Source organism: Rhodnius prolixus, unplaced genomic scaffold (genome assembly GCF_049639745.1).
Source record: "Rhodnius prolixus isolate KJV_2025 unplaced genomic scaffold, Rpr scaffold_7, whole genome shotgun sequence".
Classification (NCBI taxonomy): Eukaryota; Metazoa; Arthropoda; class Insecta; order Hemiptera; family Reduviidae; genus Rhodnius; species Rhodnius prolixus.
In genome coordinates, this window is record NW_027411582.1 from 3,957,904 (window position 1) to 3,983,574 (window position 25,671).

At 37.1% G+C, this 25,671-nt stretch overlaps 1 protein-coding gene across 1 annotated transcript; it reads left to right on the plus strand.

The window, feature by feature from the left end:
- Positions 1–904: 904 nt before the first annotated feature.
- Positions 905–1,417, plus strand: LOC141446573 (zinc finger BED domain-containing protein 5-like). Its single transcript, XM_074113115.1, has one exon. The coding sequence runs from the start codon at positions 905–907 to the stop codon at positions 1,415–1,417; it is 513 nt and encodes a 170-aa protein (XP_073969216.1).
- Positions 1,418–25,671: the final 24,254 nt, after the last annotated feature.

Sequence of the window (25,671 nt, forward strand, 5' to 3'; positions counted from 1 at the left end):
AGGACGAAAATGTATTCTAGAAGCGGAAAGTTATGAAACGGATACGAAGCGGAATGATGAGAAGTGGAAACTCCCCGCTCTCTCTTTCCTGTTCTCTGGTTACGCCCAGCAATGAGGATCCAGAAGTTCCTGTAGCCTGAGAATCCTCAAAGCAGACTAGCTGTTTCTCCCATGGTGTGAGATAACTCTAGCACCACACTCTCTCACTATATTCTAAAAAAGAGATGAAAAGAACAGGGATGTCGAGAGGACTATGTTAAAAGAGAGCTAGCTTATATATATAAAGCAGCGGTGTCTATTATGGGTGGGGGGGCTTTCTAGTCTCTTTGGCCAGAAAAGACAATTACATTGAACCGCATCTTAGTTTAAGCACAAACCTGATAAATCTTACTTTGAGCACTTACAAGTTCTCAACTTACAAGTACAAGAATGGAAGAAAATGATTAGAGAAGGATTACATGATTTTAATTTAGGTTAAGCTATAAGGATGGCAGGAATATAGAGTACTGATCTGTCCATTAGTTGTAAGTTTGTATGTAAATATGTAGTTGTATATAGTAGAGGGATGAATGTGTGAAGCGAATGTATTTATAAGTAAGAATAGAGAGTGAGTGATAATCACCTAGACCAGCGGTTCTCAACCTGTGGGTCGCGACCCCGGCGGGGGTCTCCTAAAGCCATCGATAAATACATATTTCGCAATTCGAATCACTTTTTTTAGCGAGCTGCTTTCTGAGATGCAGAAAATAGCTTACTTGATGGACATCTTTGTCATCTTGAATGACTTAAATTTATCACTGCAATGAACCAAATGCAACGGTGCCTCGATTTGTCAGAAAAAATTAGATCATTCCAAATGAAACTTCAGCTTTGGAAAAATAAATTGGATAAAAATAAAATTTACATGTTTCCTACATTATCTGCCTTCTTTGAGGAGGAACATGACATTGAGCCGGACAAAAAAATAATTATGATGATAACTTCTGTGAAAGAACATTTGCACATGCTTGCAGACGAAATTTCCTCATACTTTCCTAATCTAACTGACATCCCATTTGCACTTGCCAGAAGTCCATTCACAGTGAAAGTTGAAGTTGTTCCGGAGTCAGCGCAAGAAGAGTTCATTGACCTAATTAACAATGATGCAGCGAGAACAGTTTTCTCTACGATGCCACTGGCAAAATTCTGGATTAAGTGTTTACAGTTATATCCTATTCTGTCTGAGACTGTGCTGTGCCTTCTTCTTCCTTTTCCAACAACATATCTTTGCGAAACAGGGTTTTCTAGCTTGCTGGTAATCAAGTCTAAATACCGAAGTAGACTTGATGTGGAAACTGATCTTCGCTGTGCCCTTGCAAAGACTGCCCCAAGAATTTTTGAATTGGTAAGCAAGAAGCAACCACAACCATCTCACTGAATTTGGTAGCATACTGTTGCAAAATATTGCACTGTTGTTTAATGTTATATTAATGTTGTTATATTTAAACCCATGCTATGCCATGGGGAAATGTTATTTATTGGAATTAGTAATAATTTATTACTAATAAATATTTCTGAATGTATAATTAAATATTGTTTTTGTGATTAATAACTATATTTAAGTTATGTTTGATTTGTAGCAATGAGAATACATAATGCATATCAGGTATTTACATTCCTAACCATAACTAAATTATTTTTTGGTTCGGGGTCACCGCAACATGAGGAACTGAATTGCGGAGTCACGGCATTGGCGGAAGCCAATGTCAAAAAAAAAGTTCTCAAGTTAAACAGTGAGGGGCTCCGAGCCAGTATTTACAGTAAAGTATGTTTGCTAATCCCCTCCGTCCACGACACTTAATTTGGTAGTTGGACGTTAAGCCCCGCCTGAAAAAAATAGGCGGATTACTTTACTTTGTACTTACTTTTAATTAACCTGTTACTTCCGTCTAAATCTGATTCCATTGAACTTAATTTTTTAAACAGTTACATTAAAAATCTTGTCATAATTACTTTTTCCACTGGCAGGAAGCGGGGCCACCTTCAAGAAGATCAAGAATGTTTCCTGTTAAAGCTAAGTATCGTCTTGATGAGCTAGTTTCCTGGCCACCAAGGAAATGGCAACAAATTATAAAAATACGAGGTGTGGCTATTAAATAACGAGACTATTGCTATAAAACATTTTATTTTAAATTTTTACATATTTCTTGGAACCCCCATACTAGACTTAAAAGAACAGAACTGAACAGACGCTATCGACTACTTAAAAACGAAAGATCAAAACTCTTTCTGGACAACAAAAGACTGATTTATACTTCTATTTTGAAACCCATCTGGGCGTATGGAATAGAGCTGTGGAGTTCAACCCAAACGCTCCAATCTCCAAAGGATTCAATCTCTTTCAATCTTGAAATGCTTCGAATTATCGTAAACGCTCCATTTTATGTCCTCCATCCAGGGACTATACACCCTGTGACCTTAACCATTCCTTTTATCATACAAGTCGCTAAAACACGATACAAAAACTCCACTTCAGCCTGCAATCTCATATAAATCCTCTAGCTCAAAATCTTTCTTCTAAAACTCTTCCTGATAACCTGGACAAGACGCCTTAAGAGACAGTGTGGCCTCATGATCTCCTCTCCAGTGAAGAGAGTAGTACTGTCTAATGTTTTTGGAGTGTTACCACTGGGGTAACTTATCATTTGTTACTCTACTGTTATCTCTGTTACTTGTAGCGTTAACGCGCTGATTGTAGCACAAAGTAAACGCAAAAAAGAAAAATTAAACATATTTAGTTATTATCACCTTCAATATACACCCCTCCCCTATCCCTACAACGCTCCATGCGAATTTACCATTGTTCAGAAACCGTGCTGGAAGTCTTTTTCTGTGAGCTCCTGCACGATGCGTGCCGCTTTTTCTTTCACAACTTCAATGGAGGACTGAAATCGTGTTCCTCCTTTTATTGCAGATTTGACTTTGGGGGAACAGATCTAAAGTCACATGGGGCCGCCAGGTCAGGCGAATAAGGCGGATGGCCTAAAACTGGGACTGGTTGTACTTGGCTAGAAACGTCTTGCGACAGACAATGCAGTGTGAGCCAACGGCGCTGGTTGTCTTGATGGAGAACCCACTTGACTTGTTCTTCCACAAATCGGGTATTTTTTTTTCCTTACTCTTTCACCAGAGTTGAGCAAGCACCTCACGCGGTAGTAATGTTGATTAATTATAATCGATTTTTTTCATCGGGCGGTCATCATCTCCGACGTCTTCTCTGCCATCTTTGCAAACGCTTGAACCCTCTCAAAAACTCACGCACGTTGATACAACATTCATCGCCATAAATCAATCTTTTAATAAAAGATCAAGTTTCAGTAGCGGTTTTACCCAAGTTTTGATGTGAAATTTCACGACAATTCGTTGCTCTACTACATGTGTAGTATCGATGTTTTCGGCAAAACTAAAACTAACACCTCTTACACAAACGGACGGTTCCGGTAAGACGCAGATTTCTCTACAAACACGTGAGATGCTGCAATCTGCAAAGAGAAGGCTTTACGCTGCACATCTGTTAGGTCGTTAGGATTTTTGCGCATGCTTAAGTTCTTCTGTAGCAGCATCAGTCTCGTTATTTAATAGCCACATCTCGTATATCATAAGATAAAAAATCCGTTAAGAATATTTTAATACAAATTTGTATAGCTCTCGGCCGGAGGAAAGAAAATAACACACTAACTGAAGAAAGAATGACGCTATAATTTATTCTCCTTTTTTTACAAACCGGAAGGAAGCTGTTTCTAATATAAATTAGTAACAAAAAATAAAAAAGTTAAAAAAAGTCAAATTAATTGCTCTATAATTCAATAACTTGTTATATCGTTAATAACCCGCCATTAAATTATCCTAACCTCTACACAGACAAACACACGGCTAACTAAATCAACTGTTGGTGGAAGGTTACTAAATGTTTACCCTGGCTAATAATAAAAAAAAAATAGGTTAGGTTAACGATTAATAAATAGTAGACGATGATACACGTATAGTAAGGTGTTATTCGCTTTTATATTCAGACTTCCGGTTACGGAAATTTTATTTTATTTCCTCTTACTGGTTCATTTATTTATTTTATTTTTTTGTAACCGATTATTTTATAAAAGGTTATGTTTTAATATGGGGCAGGTGTACTTTGTGAATGAAACTTTGTAACAAGATTTAATGAATGGTGTTAACTTATTGGTGGCCGGGGGCCAAAAAACTACTGGGGGGGGGGGCTCCCAGCCATTAAAAAAGAATTAAAGTTTTTGTTCTAAATTCTAAAGTAGAAAAGAAATTTTCTCAAATTAAAGGCATTTTTATTATAATTTTTAAGTTTTTGTTTTTGATCCAGCTTAAAAACACTTTTGGGTAGAAACAGGGCAAATCTTTTGGGGCGCCAAGATATCCTGGACTTAGGAGAAAATACGTAACCTGTCTTTGGCAGGGCAAGGGGTGCAATTCCCTCTCATGGGCCCGAGAAAAAATTTGGCGACAGATATACGTACGTACAAAAGGTGTAACATAGAAGCACAATTTACACATTTAATAATAAAAAAACCCGCATGTCATGTAAGTAATGCGTGCCAAGTAAAACTATATAATGGAAGGCTAAGTAGATATGACTATAATCACGTAATGCCAGAACGGGTTATATTTTATTAATATTATAACATAATTAAATAACAATAAAAAAAACCTATCATAAAAGAATCTGGCATGAACACTCACAAGACTTGCTGTAATTAAAAAAAAAAAAAACAGTTTAAGCCTTCCAGAGTAACAATAAAATAGTATAATTCAAACTGTAATACAAATAGTAGATTTTCAGTAGAATTATTAATACAGACTAAGGTCCACGGTAGCCGAGCGGTTATAGGCTAGACCCGCAATGTTGGTTTAGTGGGTTCGATTCCCTATCTCTAAGTCTTGGATTTTATTTAATGGTTAATATGAGAAATTTATAGTAAAGTATATCAGGCGGTGATAGGCTAGACCCGCAATGCTAAGATGTATTGTTGGTTTAGTGGGTTCGATTCCCTATCTCTAAGTCTTGGATTTTATTTAATGGTTAATATGAGTAATTTATAGTAAAGTATATCAGGCGGTTATAGGCTAGACCCGCAATGCTAAGATGTATTGTTGATTTGGTGGGTTCGATTCCCTATCTCTAAGTCTTGGATTTTATTTAATGGTTAATATGAGAAATTTATAGTAAAGTATATCTGGCGGTGACAGGCTAGACCCGCAATGCTAAGATGTATTGTTGGTTTGGTGGGTTCGATTCCCTATCTCTAAGTCTTGGATTTTATTTAATGGTTAATATGAGAACTTTATAGTAAAGTATGTTTGTTAGTCGCCTCCGTCCACGACACTTAATTTGATAGTTGGACATAAAGTCGGCCTGAAAAAATAGAAATTTTTTTCTACTACCCCTAGTACAGAGTAAACAATTCCATTGAATTAACGGTGCTAATATAATCGACATGGTTTCCCTGTTGGGAATGCAATTTAATTGGAGAAAACCCTAGGATGGTCTGATCATGACATGACGTGGGAAACTCTCTTGGTTATGATTTTTTTTTTTGTAGTTAGTGTTGGGTCATATTGGTGAGGTTAGGTACTAAGGAGATGGGTACACCATAATACTGTCAGACCCAGAGATCAGCATAGTACCCATTACAGCATGGTGAGCACTAGGTTATTGTCATGCAATCGTTTCCCCCACCTTGTTCTTCTGCACTTAGCATGCGCATTGAAGAGTTTTATTTTATTTTTTCGTTCTCTATCTGCGGCCCAACAGTTGCCCAAGAGTTAATAACGTTAAGTAGAGGACAAGCCTCTTAATGACATAAACACATCCTACCTAGCCAACTCATGACATCAATTTATTAACGTTTTAACTTTATATACAGATAGAGAGAGACAGTGACTAACAATTCCCTCTGACCAGTTACACACTCTGTTGTAATTAAATAGAAGTTCTGTTATCATTCACTAAGTGACTCATTCTTCGGGTTATAAACACCCAAGATGGCGTCTGTCACGTACTTTATAAAATAGTGATGTAATAACCTCTTCATTTTTTTTAATACCCTACAAGAGTTCGTAAATGAATCCTGTCATAATTTTTAAAAATTCAATTTCCACCGGAAATACCTATGTTCTTTGGGGGCTTAAAGAGAAGTTAATCCAAATTTTATGGATTTATTAATACGAATTTTCAATTCAGAGTGATGGAAAAAGGTATTTTTTTCTGCAACCATGTAAGAATGTTCTCATTACTCAATTAAAATCAGCTGTGTAATGCCCAACTTTACCTCACAAGTGAGTGGAAAAACTTTATTGTGCTTCCTTGATATAAGAAGTTTTGTTATTAACATAAATATTTTCTGTAAAACTTTAATAAGCTTATTTAACGTAACTAAATAATTAAAAAACGAATATTAAAAAATAGAATAAAAATTGAAAGGAATATAGAAATAAAAATAATATTTTAATAAATAATTAGATATTTTTGATTATAACAGTTAAAAAGGTTATAGTGTTACCTTATAGAAGTGTAAAATGGATTCTAGTGATTCCTGTTTAGTTTTTTTTTTTAGTTAATATCCCTAATGGTTGCAGAAAAAATATAATATTTAACTCGAGTGTAAAGTATTTTCCTCGCTTCGCTCGCTCGTGCATGCAAACCCTGCCTGGTGTGAGGAAAAGTACTACTTTCCACACTTGTTAAATAAATAACTATTATCAAGTCTATCAATTTTCTTTAATTTTCACTGTAACACTGTTTCCCCAATTTTTATACGTAGAATTTCCTGATGTACTTAGAGGACTTTAAAGCACCCCATAGTAGTGTTTCATCAAAAACAAGGGTTTCGAAAGCGTGCTAGTTATTTTGAAAAAACGACTTCATTAAATAGGATTTTATTTTTTTTTTTAAAGAAAGGATTATCTCTACTAAGGATTAATATGTCATCAAAATTTTAAATTTAATGAAAGTCAGCAGACCGGAAGTTTCAATTTAATGAAAGTCAGTATGCCGGAAGTGCCACATTAATGAAAGTCAGCATACCGCAAGTGGCAATTTAATGAAAGTCAGCATACCAGAAGTGGCAATTAATTGAAAGTCAGCATATCAGAAGTGCCAATTTAATGAAAGTCAGCAGACCTGAAGTGCCAATTTAATGAACGTCAGCAGACTTGAAGAGTCAATTTAATGAACGTCAGCAAACCGAAAGTGCCAATTTAATGAACGTCAGCATACCGGAAGTGCCAATTTAATGATAGTCAGCAAACCGGAAGTGCCAATTAATTGGACTGATTTTTTTTTTGCAATCAATATTAAGCAGACATTGGATTGCAGACAGGCACTCTGTGATGAATGCAACGTTTTAAGATCAATAGAAATAAATAACTTCCAATTTAGCACAGCTCACTAAATAAGAAGTATAAAGCTTCTGAAAGTAAAAGAAAACCCTTATAACAATTCAAGTTAAACATTCAAACCCAAGTAAAATTCAAAACCCTTTCACTTGAAGGTAAAAGTATGGCTCCACCTAAATCAATGTAATAAAGTATATAATTTAGGGCCAATAATCGAAGCGTTAAGTGACTTGTAAGACCACCCGTGTACACTCAGCTAGGTTGTTCAAAGGTTCATTATTTCTCAAAGAATAGAGGCTAACTACTGGAGAAAGTAAAGTAGAACTAGACAATGAATACTTTATAGTAGTGAAGGCAAGGAGAATAGAAACAGCCCTTGGCGGACTAGTTGCCCTTGTAACTCCTAGAAAGGATACAAACCTAAACCAGTCAAGCGAATCATTTGCGTGGAAAAAAACAATATACCAATATTTACACTCTGCAGACGGCCTGTTTAGGTACCTAAAGTAGACACAACATTTCCAGTCAATTCAATAGAAAGCAGAGAGTGGAAATGTAAAGGAAATCCTATTTTTCCCCCCAAAAAAAACCTTTATAGAAACTACTTGCTTGTAAAATTAAGTCTAGACAGTTTTGACAAGTATTGAAAATATTTTTTAAGGTACTTTACGGCTTAACAAAGCCCCCAAAATAAAGTTTATAATCCCTCCCTTAAACCCAATCATCACAGAATCATATTTAAGAAGATCAGACTAGTTCGGTTCAGTCCTAGGGTAAGCGGAAGATATTGGCATAGATTTTCAATTTCCTGTATTCACCGGAAGGATTCATTTTAAGGGGCGCCACGGTAGCCGAGCGGTTAGAGGTGAGACCAGCAAAGCTAAGATGTATTGCGGTACTAGTCTAGGCTATTTAATGGTTAATATGAGAAATTTATAGTAAAGTATGTTAGGCGGTTGTAGGTTAGACCCGGAATGCTAAGATGTATTGTTGGTTTAGTGGGTTCGATTCCCTATCTCTAAGTCTTGGATTTTATTTAATGGTTATATACAGGGTGACCAGAGTTATATGCTCCACCCACTTTTTTTTTTAACGGCGGGAAATTTCGAAAAAATAAAAAACACGTATTTAATCATTTTTAGTCTAGTTTATTTTCAGTGATTGACCCATTTTTTTAAACCCCTGTATCTCGAGATACAGCATCCAACTTTTGTTTTCCAAATGGAACGTTATATTTTTTGTTGCATATTTTTGTAGTATTTGAGCTCCTAAAAACAACAAAAAAAAATTTTTTGAAATCGGTTAGATTTTTCAAAAGTTATGGTAATTTAAAATATGAAAAACAAATTTCAGTTTACTGTCAAAATTACGTTATTTTTTTTTAAAGAATCTGTTCAAACTGGGCACAACCAAAGGATAGGCAAGCCAAAATCTGGACTCCCACGCTTTGCTTGTAGCAGCACTTATGGTAGCGAAGTCAAGATCTAGGCAGGCTAGAGTAATTCGACGTTTCAGATCATCGACTGAAGCCACGGGATTAAGGATACTTTACACTTTATTTTTTTTAGGTATCCCCACAAAATATAGTCCATTCGGGTCAAGTCCGGAGATCGAGGTGGCCATTGGATGGGACAATGAGTCCTTTATGCACTTTTAATGGAAATTTCGGCCCAGCTAACCTCGAACCACTCTCGCCGGGACACCATCTTGTTGAAAATACATATCTAGCCGACGTTGTAGATGAACATCTTCAAGCGGAACTGGCAAAATGTCTCTGAAAAAAAAAGTTGGATACCTTTCACCAGTTAAATTCTCTCTGTAGAAGTATGGGCCGATTAGTTGATTTCCTATAACTCCACCTAAACGTTTGTAGAAAAAGCAACCTGAACGTCGAATAACTCTAGCCTGCCTAGATCTTGACTTCGCCACCATAAGTGCTGCTACAAGCAAAGCGTGGGAGTCCAGAGTTTTGGCTTGCCTATCCGTTGATTGTGCCCAGTTTGAATAGATTCTTTAAAAAAAATAACGTAATTTTGACAGTAAACTGAAATTTGTTTTTCATATTTTAAATTACCATAACTTTTGAAAAACCTAACCGATTTCATAAATTTTTTTTTTGTTGTTTTTAGGAGCTCAAATACTACAAAAATATGCAACAAAAAATATAACGTTCCATTTGAAAAACAAAAGTTGGATGCTGTATCTCGAGATACAGGGGTTTAAAAAAATGGGTCAATCACTGAAAATAAACTAGACTAAAAATGATTTAATACGTGTTTTTTATTTTTTCGAAATTTCCCGCCGTTTAAAAAAAAGTGGGTGGAGTCTGTAACCATGGTCACCCTGTATATGTGTGAGTGTTAGTATCCAGCAAAATACAACAATAAAAAATCGCGGTAAATTCAAATTTGATATTACGGCTAGACTTCTGCCAACAGAGGAAGACACGATAAAGTCGAAATAGGTATATCGGAAGTACCCCTTTACTGTTTTTATTTTATTGTTTTAGAGTTTTCTCAAAAATCGCTCCTACAATTTTCCTTTAAAATGTTTCCCAAGAAAACTCGATTAAGAGCCGTTTTATGAGAGAGGAGAGTGGTTAGAATCTCTCTAAAGTGTCATTATTAATAATTTTATTGTCATACTACTTGTATAATGTTAATAAAAAGAATTTTTACGACTAAATTTCCAAATTTAAACAGGAAACGGGAAGTACGCCTTTAAAGAAAACACCTGATGGGAAATGGAAAATGCCTTTTCACAAATTAGCAGGTAAAATCGAGTTATTGCATTTTCAAGCATAGCTAGAATACTAGACTAACGATATTTTTCGTCCCCCAGAGTCTCAGTAAGCTGCCATGTTGAAGATCAACATGTGGTTAGGCTAGTTTTAATGAAGTTATCTGAATTGCTACAGTAAGAGTTATCCAAGTGAAATGATTTGGAAAAAACAAAATCAAATTGTGTAACTGAGTTACCGCAGTAACGCGAGTTAACAACATCTGTTAGCCATTTACACTGCTAAGTCAATAAATATTAATTTTGGTTAGTTCCATGATATAACCGCAATCTGTCCACCATGTATGTATGTATTGTAGTAAATGCCAAACTTAAAGTAAAGGGTGAATTTGGGTATCTAAATATTACAAAAGGATTACTTACAACTTCCCTATGCAGGGTGCATGCTCTGTATTGAGCAAATTTATAGGAAATTTAATGCTCTTTCGTTTGGAATGAGCAGATTTGTTGTAGGATAAAGGATAGAAAAGTTACGGCCCGTTTTTATGGAGAAAAACGCGAATATCGACGGAAAAGTTAAAAATGCAAATATCTTGGACACTATTGAGAATCGGGCCAAAGTGAACAGAATATTTTTTGTTGCATTTGCGCTGCTGAATCACCTCCCAAAGTTTCGACCTCTCTTCTCCGAGTACACCCTGAATAAAGGGCTAAAACAGTTGATTGAACGAACCCTAAATTTATTACATCATTATTTCTCTTACGCGCCGGAAGCCACAATTAGGTTTTTGTTCCAAAATTGGCCTTCCACCCGAGGGTACCATTTTGGGGAATCGAATTTTTAGTTCCCACAGATTTTTCAGCCGAAAACGGCTGCAACGAACGTCTTTAAACTATATGTACTCTTACTGTGTAAAATTGGTTTCATTACATTTTCTTGATAAGTCATTTTTTTACCCCCCCCCCCCCCCCCCACTAGACTTAAAAGAACAGAACTAAACAGACGCTGTCTACTACTTAAAAGACTCTTAGACGATAGATCAAAACTCTCTCTGGACAACAAAAAGACTGATTTATACTTCTATTTTGAAAACCTATCTAGGCTTATGGAATAGAGGAGTGGGGTTCAAACCAAACGCTCCAATCTCCAAAGGATTCAGTCCCTTCAATCTTAAAATACTTCGAACTGCTGTAAACGCTCCATTTTATGTCTCCCAACCTGGAGACTATACAACCTGTGACCTTAACATTCCTTTTTGTCCCCCAAGTTGCTGAAAACAAGAATACAGAAAACTCCACTTCAACCTGCAATCTCATATAAATCTTATAGCTCAAAATCTTTCTTCAAGAACTTTTCCTGATAACCTGGACAAGACGTCTTAAAAGACAGTGGAGCCTCGTGATCTCCACTCAAGAGAAGAGAATGGTACAAACAGTCTAATGTTTTGGGTATTACGGACTGGAGTAACTTCTCCACTCGTTACCTTATCATTTGTTACTCTGTTGTTATCACTGTTACTTATAGCGCTAACGCGCTGATTGGAGCACAAAATAAACGCCAAGAAAAAGAAGTCTTTTTTTTTGGAGCAACGGGACAAAAAGGAAGTGCCCAAACGTTGGTCCTCCAGCTGTTACAGTAGATAAAATTAAGTGATAACGCCTAATTGCGGGTTTATTGGTGGCCACACAGTATATTCGATTGCTCGGTTTATGATTAAAGGCTTATTGAGATATTGTGTGGGTGCGCCCCACCCCACAGATTTTTGTGTCGAATGTTTTTTTAATATTGTGTCCCAGAGATAGGGTTTAGTTTGATATTTCTATTGTGCTAAACTCGTACATATATATATAAAGGGCCACCCCTCCAATACAAATCATTGATGCTTGGGGCTGTTCGCTCCCCTTCCCAATTCCACTGTTATTCTAGAACAGTTCAAAGAGCACGCCAGATGTGCACTATCTAGTCATTTAAAAGTTAATATGTCCCGTCCGTCCGTCCGTCTGTTTGTTCAAACTTTCGAAACACTCTTCACTCTGGCCTACTTATTTTTTAATTTTTCTTATGCATTTGTGTAGGTTTTCAAACATTTTGTGATTTATAGTGATTGCATTAATGATTTTTTTTTAAAGAAAGATAATATTATTATCTTTATTATTATTTTAAATCTCATTGACAAATTTTTTTGGGGGATTCAGAATGTTTTTGGTGACTATTCACTAAAACATAACACAAGGACCATTTCGGACCCTCAGGATTCAGTCCCTTCAATCTTGAAATACTTCAAACTGCTTTAAACGCTCCATTTTATGTCTCCCAACCTGGACTATACACACTGACCTTAACCTTTTGACACCCCAAGTCGCTGAAAACACGATACAGAAAAATTTCATTTCAACCTGCAATCAGACGCAAATCCTGTCTAGCTCAAAATCTTTCTTCAAGACCTTTTCCTGATAACCTGGACAAGACGTCTTAAGAGACAGTGGAGCCTCGTGATCTCCTCTCAAGTGAAGAGAGTGGTATTACCAGTCTAATGTTTTTGGAGTGTTACCACTGCGGTAACTTCTCCACGAGTAACCTTATCATTTGTTACTCTATTGTTATCATGGTTACTTATGCTTCAAGGAAAAGGGATTAACTATGAGGTTAGCGTATTGGATTCCCACGCGGAGCTCCAGGGTTTGAATCCAGCTGCTGACCCTTAGATTTCTCTCTTCCTAGGAGCTTCTTACAGCTCATTGTCCGGTGATAGACAGTGTTGTCTGTAACGAGAGAACACTGTCCGAAGTCCGGCAGTACACTGATAAAAAGCTCCGGGCGCCAATAACCTTAGATGTAGACGCGCCTTAAATAATAAAAAAAAATTATACTTCAATATTATTCGAATTCCAAAATTGAATTCGGTTATTTTGTAATTCTGTAAATTACTATTAATTATTATTCTTTACTATTTTTTTGTTATTTTGTAAATTTTGTAATTTCTCGAACAAGTCTTCAGTATCGATTGTTTTCCGGAAATAGTGGATTTCAATAAAAGTACTATTAAATAGAACAAAATATCTTAAAAACAGAATTTAAAAAAAAAAACACCTCACAGGTAGCTAAAAGGTTATAAAAAAATGTGGTTATATCCTCAGTTCTGTTATCCGCTAGATGTTATCTCTGGATTTAATCCGGCTTAGCACGTATTTCTGACTGGTTTTGAATATATATATATATATATATTTACAGCAGCGGGTAGATTAATCAGTTTTGAATTCAACTACGTTGCCGTCTCGCACAACACTAGCTTACGTAAGTGAGGGATGGGTTACATGGTTTGTTGTGTTGTGTGTTAGTCAAAGTGTTAATGAACAATAAAAAAAGGCGCCACGGTAGCCGAGCGTTTATAGGCTAGACCCGCAATGCTAAGATGTATTGTTGGTTTAGTGGGTTCGATTCCCTATCTCTAAGTCTTGGATTTTATTTAATGGTTAATATGACAAATTTACAGTAAAGAATGTTAGGCGGTTATAGGCTAGCCCCGCAAAGCTAAGATGTATTGTTGGTTTAGTGGGTTCGATTCCCTATCTCTAAGTCTTGGATTTTATTTAATGGTTAATATGACAAATTTACAGTAAAGAATGTTAGGCGGTTATAGGCTAGCCCCGCAAAGCTAAGATGTATTGTTGGTTTAGTGGGTTCGATTCCCTATCTCTAAGTCTTGGATTTTATTTAATGGTTAATATGACAAATTTACAGTAAAGAATGTTAGGCGGTTATAGGCTAGCCCCGCAAAGCTAAGATGTATTGTTGGTTTAGTGGGTTCGATTCCCTATCTCTAAGTCTTGGATTTTATTTAATGGTTAATATGACAAATTTACAGTAAAGAATGTTAGGCGGTTATAGGCTAGCCCCGCAAAGCTAAGATGTGTTGTTGGTTTAGTGGGTTCGATTCCCTATCTCTAAGTCTTGGATTTTATTTAATGGTTAATATGACAAATTTACAGTAAAGAATGTTAGGCGGTTATAGGCTAGCCCCGCAAAGCTAAGATGTGTTGTTGGTTTAGTGGGTTCGATTCTCCTGGTCTTTAGGTCTTGGATTTTATTTAATGGTTAATATGACAAATTTACACTAAAGAATGTTAGGCGGTTATAGGCTAGACCCGCGAAGCTAATATGTATTGTAGTACTAGGTTCGATTCCCGGTCTTGGCCTTGGATTTTATTTAATGGTTAAATGAGAAATAGTAATAGTAGTTTGCTAGTCGCCTCCGTCCACGACACCTAGTAAATGGTAGTTGGACGTTAAGCCCCGCCTGAAAAAATAGGCGATTACTTTACTTACTTTCACTTTAACAATAAAAACCATTAAAACTGTCCCGTAGGACAGTTGTACGTATAAGGGGTTGATCGTCAAAAACTGCACCGAAAAAGCTGCAACGTTGAAAAACACCCAAATTTGGCATTTTTTCTCTCTTTTTCTATAAAAGATAAAATTTCCAAATTTTCTTTATAATTATAGGGCAAATCCTCCTTTATGACTGTAATTTTTTTTTTCTGCAACAACATAGATTGAATAGATTTGGAGAAATACGTTGCTGAAAATGGGCAAAAATGGCATTTTCAGAAAATGTTCTTGTTCTTGTTGTTAATGTTACCTTTTTTGTAAACATCGTGGCGCCTAAACGCGCGAATTTCGTAAAAGTAGTGAAATAAAGTTAATGAAACCCTAATTTTTAAAGGGTTCTGTAGTTTAGGGTATAGGTAATGTTTTAGAATTGTAGTTAAAGTTAATAAATAATACAAGGGGGCGAATTTGTGCTAGTTTTTGAAATTCCCGCCACCGGAAGTACTATTTTATTGCATGTTCCGGTGGCTTCTAAGCAAAATATTAAATTGGAACTTAATTTTTTTTTTTGTTCCATATTTACGGTGGATATACAGACAGACACACCACAGACTGATTGATAAAGATTACTTTTCCGGACTAAAAGGGCCCCAAAATGGGTACTTCCGGTGATAACTCAAAATCGGAAATTCGCAAGGGCTCGCGTAAGGGCTGAAACAAGTGTGCACATCCTCTGGGGAGGGAGAAGTACTAGTACTTTTAACGATCGAATTACTTTCTAAGTAGTGCTTTTTTGTCGTGTATAGAAGATGCTCAAGGGATTATTTTTAATGTAGTGTACATCACGGGCTATTAAGCGTAGGACAATGGCTTGGGCTATTCCTGGAGAGATTGACAGAGAGCAAGACAGATCTCTACTGTTTCACCAACCCTTACCACGTGCCACAACATTATCATCATATGGTGCACCAGTAATCGTTCTTCAAATCATAATAACCATCATAATTCTAAAAATGTGGAGTGGAGGAGGTGGAGGAGAATGGGGTGTTTAGGTTGGCAGCCCTTCTTCTTAATTTATACACACATATACAGCACAACAACCCAGACCACCACTGCCTTCTAGTGAGTCAAACTTTTGCGATTCATTAACAGAAGAAATGAGAGCATATGTAACCCTAGGGTTGTTCTTTTTTCAAGTGTAGAAGTGGAACCCACCACAATCATTTGTGGTTAATTTCTGTGCATATGTGAAGGCCCCTGATTGGTAGCTTTAGGCCGGAAGTTACTTTCTTTAATAGGGGATAAAAGGAAGTATCGGAACTCTTATAAAAAAAAAATAATCAGACTTTTAATCTCTTCTCTCCTATTCTAGTAAGAGAAGTTAGTGTAATTCTGGGGATTTCGATCTGAAATGGCACTTTTGAGGGAAACCTAACCATCTAACCCCCTCCCTGAAAGTGCCCTTAATTGACTTTTCCGGGAAAAAAGATTTCCAAGTTTCGAGCAACGTTTTCGATCTACGTTTTTGTTCAAAGCTTACATCAAACCATAGGAGCATTTTTGACGGCAAAAAACCAGCAAAACGGTTCTATAAAATGGTACTTCCGGTCGGCAGATTTTGGCCTAAACCTCATTATGGCATCCTCGGTGGTAGCGCCTAAGCTAAATGCCTAATTTGTAGTTTCTTAATTTTTTGTTTTTGTTCTGGATTTACGGCGGATTTACAGGCACAGACCTGTTCGTAAACACTACTTTTTCCAACTCCATATATTTCCGGTGTATTACTTAAAATAAACGGAAAACAAGCATGATTACAGTATACAGTCCCATAAAGGGACACTCTCACTAGCGACCACCTCCATTTATGGGCAGTTTTGTTGGATTTCCCCGTTTTACCCCCTATACTACACTTTCTATATAAAAGAACCTCCATCTAACGGTCACTCTACATAGCGACCGAGGGCATTGATTTTGGGGAACGGATTATATGTTTCACCTCCCACCTAAGACCACCTTATTATTGAAAGTTCATTTAACTCGGTGATCAAAAGAATTATCCCCTCTCAAGTTTTTCCTAAAGATTTCCTATATATAAGCTCCGTACATCTTGTACCATTTTAGTCTCATTTTCCAATATTACTTTGGACGAACAATATTATTTTTTCCGAAATATGTCTCTTAAACGAAAATGGTTAACTCTAGAAGAGAAAATAAATGTGTTGGAAGATTTTGCCAAAAAACCAAATCGGAGCCATCGTCAACTTGCCGAAAGGTTTGTTCTATTTCTCTAATAATAGATGATGGTATGATGATAATTTTACCATAAATTATTATTGTTATGAATAAATGTGATGATTATTATAAAAATTGTTATAAAAATTATTAAATAGCCGAGCGGTTATAGGCTAGACCCGCAATGCTAAGGTGTATTGTTGGTTTAGTGGGTTCGATTCCCTATCTCTAAGTCTTGGATTTTATTTAATGGTTAATATGAGAACTTTATAGTAATGTATGTCAGGCGGTTATAGGCTAGACCCGCAAAGCTAAGATGTATTGTTGGTTTAGTAGGTTCGATTCCCTATCTCTAAGTCTTGGATTTTATTTAATGGTTAATATGAGAAATTTACAGTCAAGTATGTTTGCTAGTCGCCTCCGTCCACGACACCTAGTAAATGTTAGTTGGATGTTAAGCCTTGCCTGAAAAAATAGGCGATTACTTTACTTTACTTTTATTAAATAAGTCAATAATATGTAGTTTTTTGATAAATTTTTTGGATAATTAAGAAAAACTTGATGCATATCATATAGCTGCTAAATAATTGTACAGTTATGTACGTTTTTAAATCTATTAATAATAAACAATTTTTAAATAGATGTTTGGGGAAGAAAAACCAATATCTTTTTATTATGAAACTTGGCTACCTCCTTCTAACGACCACCTCCAAACAGCGGCCATTTTGCTTTTACCTCGCCAGTGCCCGTTATTGAGAGGTGCGACTGTACCTTCTCTTAATTAGTAGAGCAAGAGATGGTAAAAAACAACTTAATTTAAAATTCCAGAATCCTGTAACAATCACTGTCCACTATAAACCTCGCTTTGCTCTTCTGTTCGGGATATCTGGGTATGAAAATTGGTCCCAGGAGTAGGGCGAATAAAAAGACTTTTCTTGAAAAGCTTGCACTGGTGGAAGGTTGAGGAGCAAAAACGTCTTCCCTGTTGATGATAAAACTCATACTTTTTGCCTTTAAATAGCGCCGAAGAGGGGACAGGAAGTATCCAGTAGTTGGAAAAGTGTTCCGCGTGAGATTGAGGCTAAAGAGGAGCCCGCTAACTAAGTAGTTAAATCTAAAATCTACCTTTGGAAAAAGTGGGAAAAGCCAATGGAAGATGGGAGGTCCTGGGTGTGTGTGTGTGTGTGAGTGTGTGATCCCCAATCCTGAACACTTCCCTCCCTAAACCGGGAACCCTAACAGGTCGTATTAAACAAAAAAAAAGAGTAAAAAGCTATGTTCACGCAGCTTGTCCCTACAATGCTTTCCAGGGAGAACGGGCCGAGGAACTTTATTAATGGGGAGTTAGCGCCTGGAATATATTTTTTTTTTTGCAACAGGGCCCCTCTTCATTTTTTTTGTGTTTTTTACTTCTTTTTTTTTAAAAAAAAGTCAGAGCTACCACTTCCGCCAGTTATAGACACTCCATACACACATACATACCTACACCCTTAGAAAGAGACAGTGAGAGTTCCTGGGCATCCATTTTTATTTCAGACCTGGCAAAAGATGACCAGTCTGGATTTTTTTTTTTTTTTTGAACATTAATGACTGCTTATTGACAGATAGCCCCCGATCGCGTATTTTATGAAGAGCTATGCTTAAAAAAAAATAAATAAATGTAAAAGCTTTTTTATTCTGTAGCCTAAACGTAAAAAAATCTCTGCCGATATTTCTAGGCCTCTCTCTTTCTCGCTTCATTCACATGAAGAGAGAGCTTCAACGTATATCGTTTCCGCCATTTTTTTTAAAAACCTCTATGGGCACTTTTTCATGATCAGTCAATAATGGTCGAAAGGACCCTTTGATCTGTCTAATTGATGTGACTTTACTCTCTTTTTTCGCCTGCCCCGGGTCGTTGAAAGCTTCAATTCTCTGTAGAAGAGATTTTTCTCGTTTTTTTTTTTAATGCCCAGCTGTTGATGGAACTGTTATTACTTCCGTTTTTTTTTGTGCACAAACATTTTTTGCACATTTTCCTGTTAACGGATAGGTTAGATGATGCCTAAGGTCTGGCTAAGTTGAATGGGTATAAGTAAAGTAAAAAGTAAAGTAATCGCCTATTTTTTCAGGCGGGGCTTAACGTCCAACTACCAATTAGGTGTCGTGGACGGAGGCGACTAGCAAACATACTCTACTGTAAATTTCTCATATTAACCATTAAATAAAATCCAAGGCCTAAGACCGGGGAAATCGGACCCACTAAACCAACAATACATCTTAGCTTTGCGGGTCTAGTCTCTTAACCGCTCGGCTACCGTGGTGCCTGCTGAAAGTGAAAACCGCCTTCCAAGGGCGCCACCACGGGACCCTGGATGATGTCAAAAGGGCTTGCACGCATGCTCTGAAGGATGTTTCGGTTGGTGACTTCCAGGGAGCGTACGAAGCGTGGAAACGTCGCCTGCAGAAGTGTGTTCATGCTCAAGGAGCATATTTTGAAGACTACTAAAGTTTTGTAGCAATATCTCTAATAAATTATTTTTTGTGGACTTATTCTCATTACTTAAAATACACACCCTGTACGTGTTTGAAGGGAACCGCGATATGTTAAGCCCTTAAAACTCTTCAACTATTCTCGTATAACTCGTAATGCTGAACCTTTCTGTCCCTTTTTCAAACACTTTTCCAAACCTAGAAAAGGCCGATCTATCAACTATGGAAAAACCATTAATTTCCCAGTAAGAGATATAGAACACTTTTCTTCCATTGTGGCCACTGTAAGAGGAAATATCGCGATCGTGGCCAATTCTCTAATTTCCGCTTTTACCGGAAAAATACTCGTATTGAAAGAGTGTCCCCCACCTGTCCCCAAAAGAAAAGCGATTTTTTTTTTCCAAAATATGAGCATTGTGGCCAATATAACTCAAGAAACGACATAAACCATAGGAAGTTCATTATTGATTCTATGATCATTAGAAGACACGCTTCACAATTAGTTTTTAGTGAAAAATCGATCCATCCAAATTTATCCATTTAATGAATCGATTTATCCCAGTTTAGAAAAGATTTTCTTTTTAAAAAAATAAACAGCTCCTTCGAATTCCTTTAAAGTGGTATTCTTATTGCCCAAAAGTGGTTTTAATAACTTTAATTGTGGACAATTTTCCTGAGAAAATGAACCTTTGGGTTCCCTTTCAAAGTCCCATTTCTGTAACCAAATTTTCCAATTCGGAGAAAATTAATTTAATAGAAAATGGAATTAGGTAAGAAGTGGTAGGAAAAGCTCTCGCGAGTCTATATATGATTTTACTTTCTATTCTATGCACCTGGAAAATTGGTTCATGTTTTCACTATATCTAATATATCGGATAAAACACATTTTCCCACGAGAGAAAATTTCTAAAAGAAAAACAACAAATAGGAGAAACGTATCGGAAGAAATGTTATTATCTTGTTTCCTTCGAACAAGTTTGGCAATACAAGGAGAGGCTGTGGAAAAAGAGATGAAGAGTTTCTTTAGGGAAAACAGGGCATTCTGTTGGAAAATAAGTGGGTGTTTAGGAAATATTCTTGGTTAGAACTAAGATAGCTTGGTAGGGAACATCCTGGGTTAAATCCAGGGTGTAAAGTAAAATGATTAGGGTATGTGTAGCATTGGATTTCCCACATACACACACGCACAAACCGGAAATAAAGAAGTAAAGTAACCTGCCTCTGCCCCCCTGCCGCTCTAAAGGATTTTGTATATACAAGTATAGACAAAAATCACCTACACAGTCACACATAAACCGTTTTTCCAAATCCTCCCTGTTACAGGATGTGGTGGTCACAAAAGAAAATAGGTAAAGCGAAGACGAGGGGGACGTGAAGAAAATCTTTACTTCCTTTTTTTTCACCCCCCCTTATAGAAGCGCAGAAGACATCCTGTATAGGCTGGTGGCAACAATACAGGAGAAGATGTTCAACTATCCGTGAATTCCAGCACTGACTAAAGGACTAGTTTGTCTCGCCTCTACTGCCCCCAAGGGCCTACTCAAAACCAGCCGCCTCCGCTACTGTGGGGATGTGGCTTTGTCCAAATTTACGGTTTCCAGTTTTTTTCCTTACTTTTATGGAGCCCTCAGCTGCGCAGATCAGTGCTGGAGGATGGTTCACTTTTCTAGGCACAAAGTCCTGTATCAACTACAAACTACGATACGATACACTATTGCAACTAAGATTTTTGCTCTGTTCTCCATGCTGTTGGCTTCCTCAACTCCTCCTTTGGCTTGGAGGAAGCTAAAAGCGGTTTTCTTCATCTCCTTTCTACTTCTTCTTTCTTTTATTTATCGACTCCATTCTTTCGTCTATCCCTTCGTACTTCTGGAAGATACGCCAGTCTTTTCTTAGTTCTCTCCTATTTCTACTGTTTCTACTTATCATTTTTCTTGAAACTTATTTTTTAAAATAATTATAAACATTACTTAACTTTTTAGTGCAGCGTTTCCCAACCTACTTTGGCTCACCGTACCACTTGGTAGTACGAGGGTCGTTTGAAAAGTCCGTGCAAAGTCAGAGAGATAGCACTACTGGCGCGTATCGAGGTTATGTTTAGTTAGTAGCATCTTTTGGAAGAACACACACCAAGTTTCAGCCAGATCGGTCTATTACTTTGTGTTTGGCATTCGTTTGAATCGAGGAAGTCGAGTGATTTTCAAAAAATGGACGAAAAAGAATTTCGTGTGTTGATTAAACACTACTTTATGAAAGGTAAAACGCCTCAGGAGACTAAAGAGAAGCTTGATAAACATTATGGTGAGTCTGCACCTTCGATTAGAACAGTTTATAAGTGGTTTCAAAATTTTCGGAGTGGCCATATGGGCACAAGTGACGCTGAACGTTCTGGACGCCCTGTTGAGGTTACTACTCCAGAAATCATTGATAAAATCCATGATATGTTGATGGATGACAGAAGAGTGAAGGTGCGTGAGATTGCTAGTGCTGTGGGCATCTCGAATGAACGGGTACGTAATATTTTGCATCAACATTTGGACATGACAAAGCTATCCGCAAGATGGGTGCCGCGATTGCTCACGCTTGACCAAAAACGAAATCGTGTGAAGTGTTGCAAGGACGGTTTGCAGCTGTTCCAGAAGAATCCGTAGGACTTTAAGCGTCGTTTCGTCACTGCGGATGAAACATGGATACATCACTACACTCCTGAGACCAAAGAACAATCTAAACAATGGGTTACCAAGGGGGAATCTGCGCCAAAAAAGGCGAAGACCGTTCCTTCGGCCGGAAGATTATGGCGACTGTCTTTTGGGATTCGCAAGGAATAATCCTCATCGACTATCTGGAAAAGGGTAAAACTATTACAGGTGCATATTATTCATCGTTATTGGACCGTTTGAAAACCGAGCTGCAAGAAAAACGCCCACGATTGGCCCACAAAAAAGTCCTTTTCCATCACGACAACGCACCAGCTCACACCTCAGCAGTTGTGGCCGCAAAATTAATGGAAATAGGGTTCCAACTCGTTTCACATCCCCCCCCCCTATTCTCCAGACTTGGCTCCCTCGGACTACTATTTGTTCCCCAATATGAAGAAATGGCTGGCGGGAAAAAGATTTTATTCAAACGAGGAGGTGATGGCAGAAACGAATGGCTATTTTTCAGACTTGGACAAATCCTATTATTCGGAAGGGATCAACAAACTAGAGCAGCGTTGGACGAAGTGTATAAGCCTAAAAGGAGACTATGCTGAAAAATAAAAAAGGTTTACCCCAAAAAATTAAGTAGTTTTTATTTTTGCACGGACTTTTCAAACGACCCTCGTACATCATGCTAAATTGTACCACTTCGTAAAAGTGATTGTATTTCGTGCAAATTTGTTGATACGAGAGTGTTATTTTATTATTATTATCATCTTTATTAAGGTATCTGTTACAAAGGAGTTCCAAGTTTATGTTCACTTTATAAACTTTGTAAAGTGTAAGATCTTAGCTTTAAAATTTTTAAAAATTGCGTCCCTATTTTTCTGTTTAAAATTATCAATTAATTTACAAAGTTCTTTCTTTAGGATTATTATATTTGTGCCCCAAATCTTCTAAAATAATTTCTTTTAAGCCTTCAACTACCTCTGTAAGTACCAATTAAATTTAATGTTACTTGGATAGAGCTTACTCCATTACAATCCAGTCTCTCTTTAAGCAGATCTCTTTAAATAGTTATCATTTAAGGTTCTGTCACATGATAATGCTATTAAATTTTCTTTATCTTTTTATCGGCAATGATGTAGCTTTTCCTAAATTTTCTTAATAGAAGAGGGTTTTTTGAATTCCAATTACCATTTGTGTTTTCGGGTTTTGGGGTAAAATACACCATGAAAGACAATTTTAATCCTGTTAAATGTGCTATTATATTTTCTCGTATATCTTGAGACAGACTAACCTTATTACTGTGCATATTAACAACTTTACTGTATAATATTATTAATTAAAATAATTTTTATGTACTATTGGGAAAAACGTTTCAATATCTTTATGCTTTAACTTTTTTTTTTAATTTTGTATGTCCGCCATTATTGATTATTTTTCGCGTACCAGCAACCAGCAACTCGCGAACCACCATACCACATACCACAGGTTGGGAAACGCTGTTTTAGTGTAACCAATAAGGAAATGGTTGCATACCTAAATGCTTTAGTCTAATTCTTTTCTTTTTCATTCCTTCAATCTTTCTCTTAATCAACTTCTTCTTTCAATCATTCACTTCAATCTACGTCTTCTCTTTAATCTTTCACCCTAGTGCCTATTCTTCAAGATTCACTTACCACCTAGATATTCCTCTGCTATGTTCTTTTTTTCTTCAATCATCAATCTCCGATCTTCAATTTCTATGTTTCTGAATCTACATTATTCCTGACTCTTCTTTGGTCATCATCATTCTGTTTTTCTTCTTGAATTTCCTTTCTTCTTCCTTTATATTTTGAACTCTTCCACTTCTTTGTATTTATCTTCTGTGTTCTATTACTTCACCCCGTTTTTTTTTCATGTTTATTAAATGTTCTTCATTAAATCTTTCCTCTGCTAAATCTACTTTAATGGGAAAGCCACTGTTTATTCCACGAAGATCACGTTTATTGGAAAAGCAGTGGACTTTCTCCTAGAAAATTGGAAACGACTTTTGGGAGGTGAAGACCCAGAGCTTTACCTCTTCAAGCGCAAAAACCAAAAGCTACCGGTAGTAACCAAATATACAATCTTTCGGTAGAGAGACTTTAACAAGGAAATAGTTCTTCTACTTCTTCTTAGGGACAGGCATTTTTTTTTTTTAAATTTATTAGCAAGTCACTGAATATTGTTTCTTATTTCGGACGGTATTAGTAAAGACATTAGAGGTGTGTTTGTAGAAGGGGGAGATGGTAAACCTTTCCCTAACTTAGAACACCCCAATCCAACAGGAGCGACCATATTGCTTTAATCCTTCCCTCTGCCACATGGAATACATTCATACAGAAGAAATAGTGTAGCAAAGGCCAGGACTCTCCTCTCTCTTGGCCCTATTTGATGATTTACTTCCATCATCTTGGTGGACCATGGCAGAGGGGTGGCGGAAGATGAAGATGATGACTATGTAGTTGATGAAGAAACATCAAAGGGATTTTGAAGCCCATTGAGGGGCGGCTCTGTCTATCCAGGTTGGGGCCGTCACATGCCAACTGAGCCAGGAATGGGTAGGCAGGCGGGGGCCATACTCTTAAATAAATTAATTATAACTAGGAGAGAGAGTGTGGACGGACTCCAGGAGCTTTGGCCTCCTGGAGTCCGTCCACACGGCTAATGCCCTCTGGAAGCCTAGCCGTGACAACCTTATTGGGTTACTTAATCTAACAGAAGCTGGGGGAAGGCCTATATCCTCCCTCGTTTCACCAAAACACACGCCCCTCTCTTGGTACGTTCTTAATGACAATTACCCCTACCCTACTTGGAGGCAGCACTTTGTAATTGGGCGGCACTCACGTTTCCCCATCCCTCAAGCTGGATTACGGCTAACTGGTATGAATCTCAGCCTTTGCCTTTTTTTTCTTTCTCTCTTTATCCCTCCAACCTTCCCCAAACGGTCTACGGGTTAGGGACGCCCTTTCTGGTGTCCATATTTCCACAGCTCACTTCATTAATAACTTATTCCTGGGGTCTTGAGACCACAAAAAACCTGATGTGCGTGCGGTGTATTTTCACAACTTGAATTTATACACCCCTCTTGGTTTAATAATTTTCTTTTTTTTGTTTCTTTTGTTCCTCGCTTTTCACTTTTCATCCTGTAAAAAGGGGGGGTTAATAACAGTATTTTCCTCACCCGCATCCAACCATGTTTCATTAACAGGTAACACTAACCTGTGCGTAATATTTTAGGATAAGTTTCAGTCCAAATCCTCACTCAACTACACCAGTAAGAGAAGGTGTTGAGTTGAAGATTAGATTATCGATTTTGACTTTCCACCGGAAGTACCAGATTTGAGAACTACTGAGTTCGAAAAATTTGATGTTTTAAATTGTTCTGGGTGGGTTCGAATCCAGCGCTACTCTCTATAAGGTAAGTGGGGGGAAGATGCCAGTTGGGGGAAGATGCAAGTATCGTCAGATTTTGCATATCAACAACTGGATGACAGCAATTCCTACGTTAAATTGTGTAGTAAACAACTGTGAATACCGTGCTTGTGAGTATTTCTATTTATATCTAGTTTAATCGTCGTTAAACTGAAAATTCAACTCTTTGAACTTGGTGAGTACCCATGTTATAATATTTCGTTGTCGATACTTAAGGTTTGGTGATGGATTGACTAGATTAAACGTAATAATTCCGTGATATTTGTGTCGTGTACATCTTGGTGAGTACGTGTTAGCTTGAAACAACATGACTGAAGCCTTAGTACAAAAATAAACCTATGTGGCGTCTTCCTCCAGTGCTTGGGGTAAGATGCCACCTATTGAAGTTGGGGTAAGATG

Excerpts from the sequence above, each read along its gene's own strand:
- LOC141446573 (XM_074113115.1), top strand. The coding sequence starts at position 905 with ATGTTTCCTACATTATCTGCCTTCTTTGAGGAGGAACATGACATTGAG.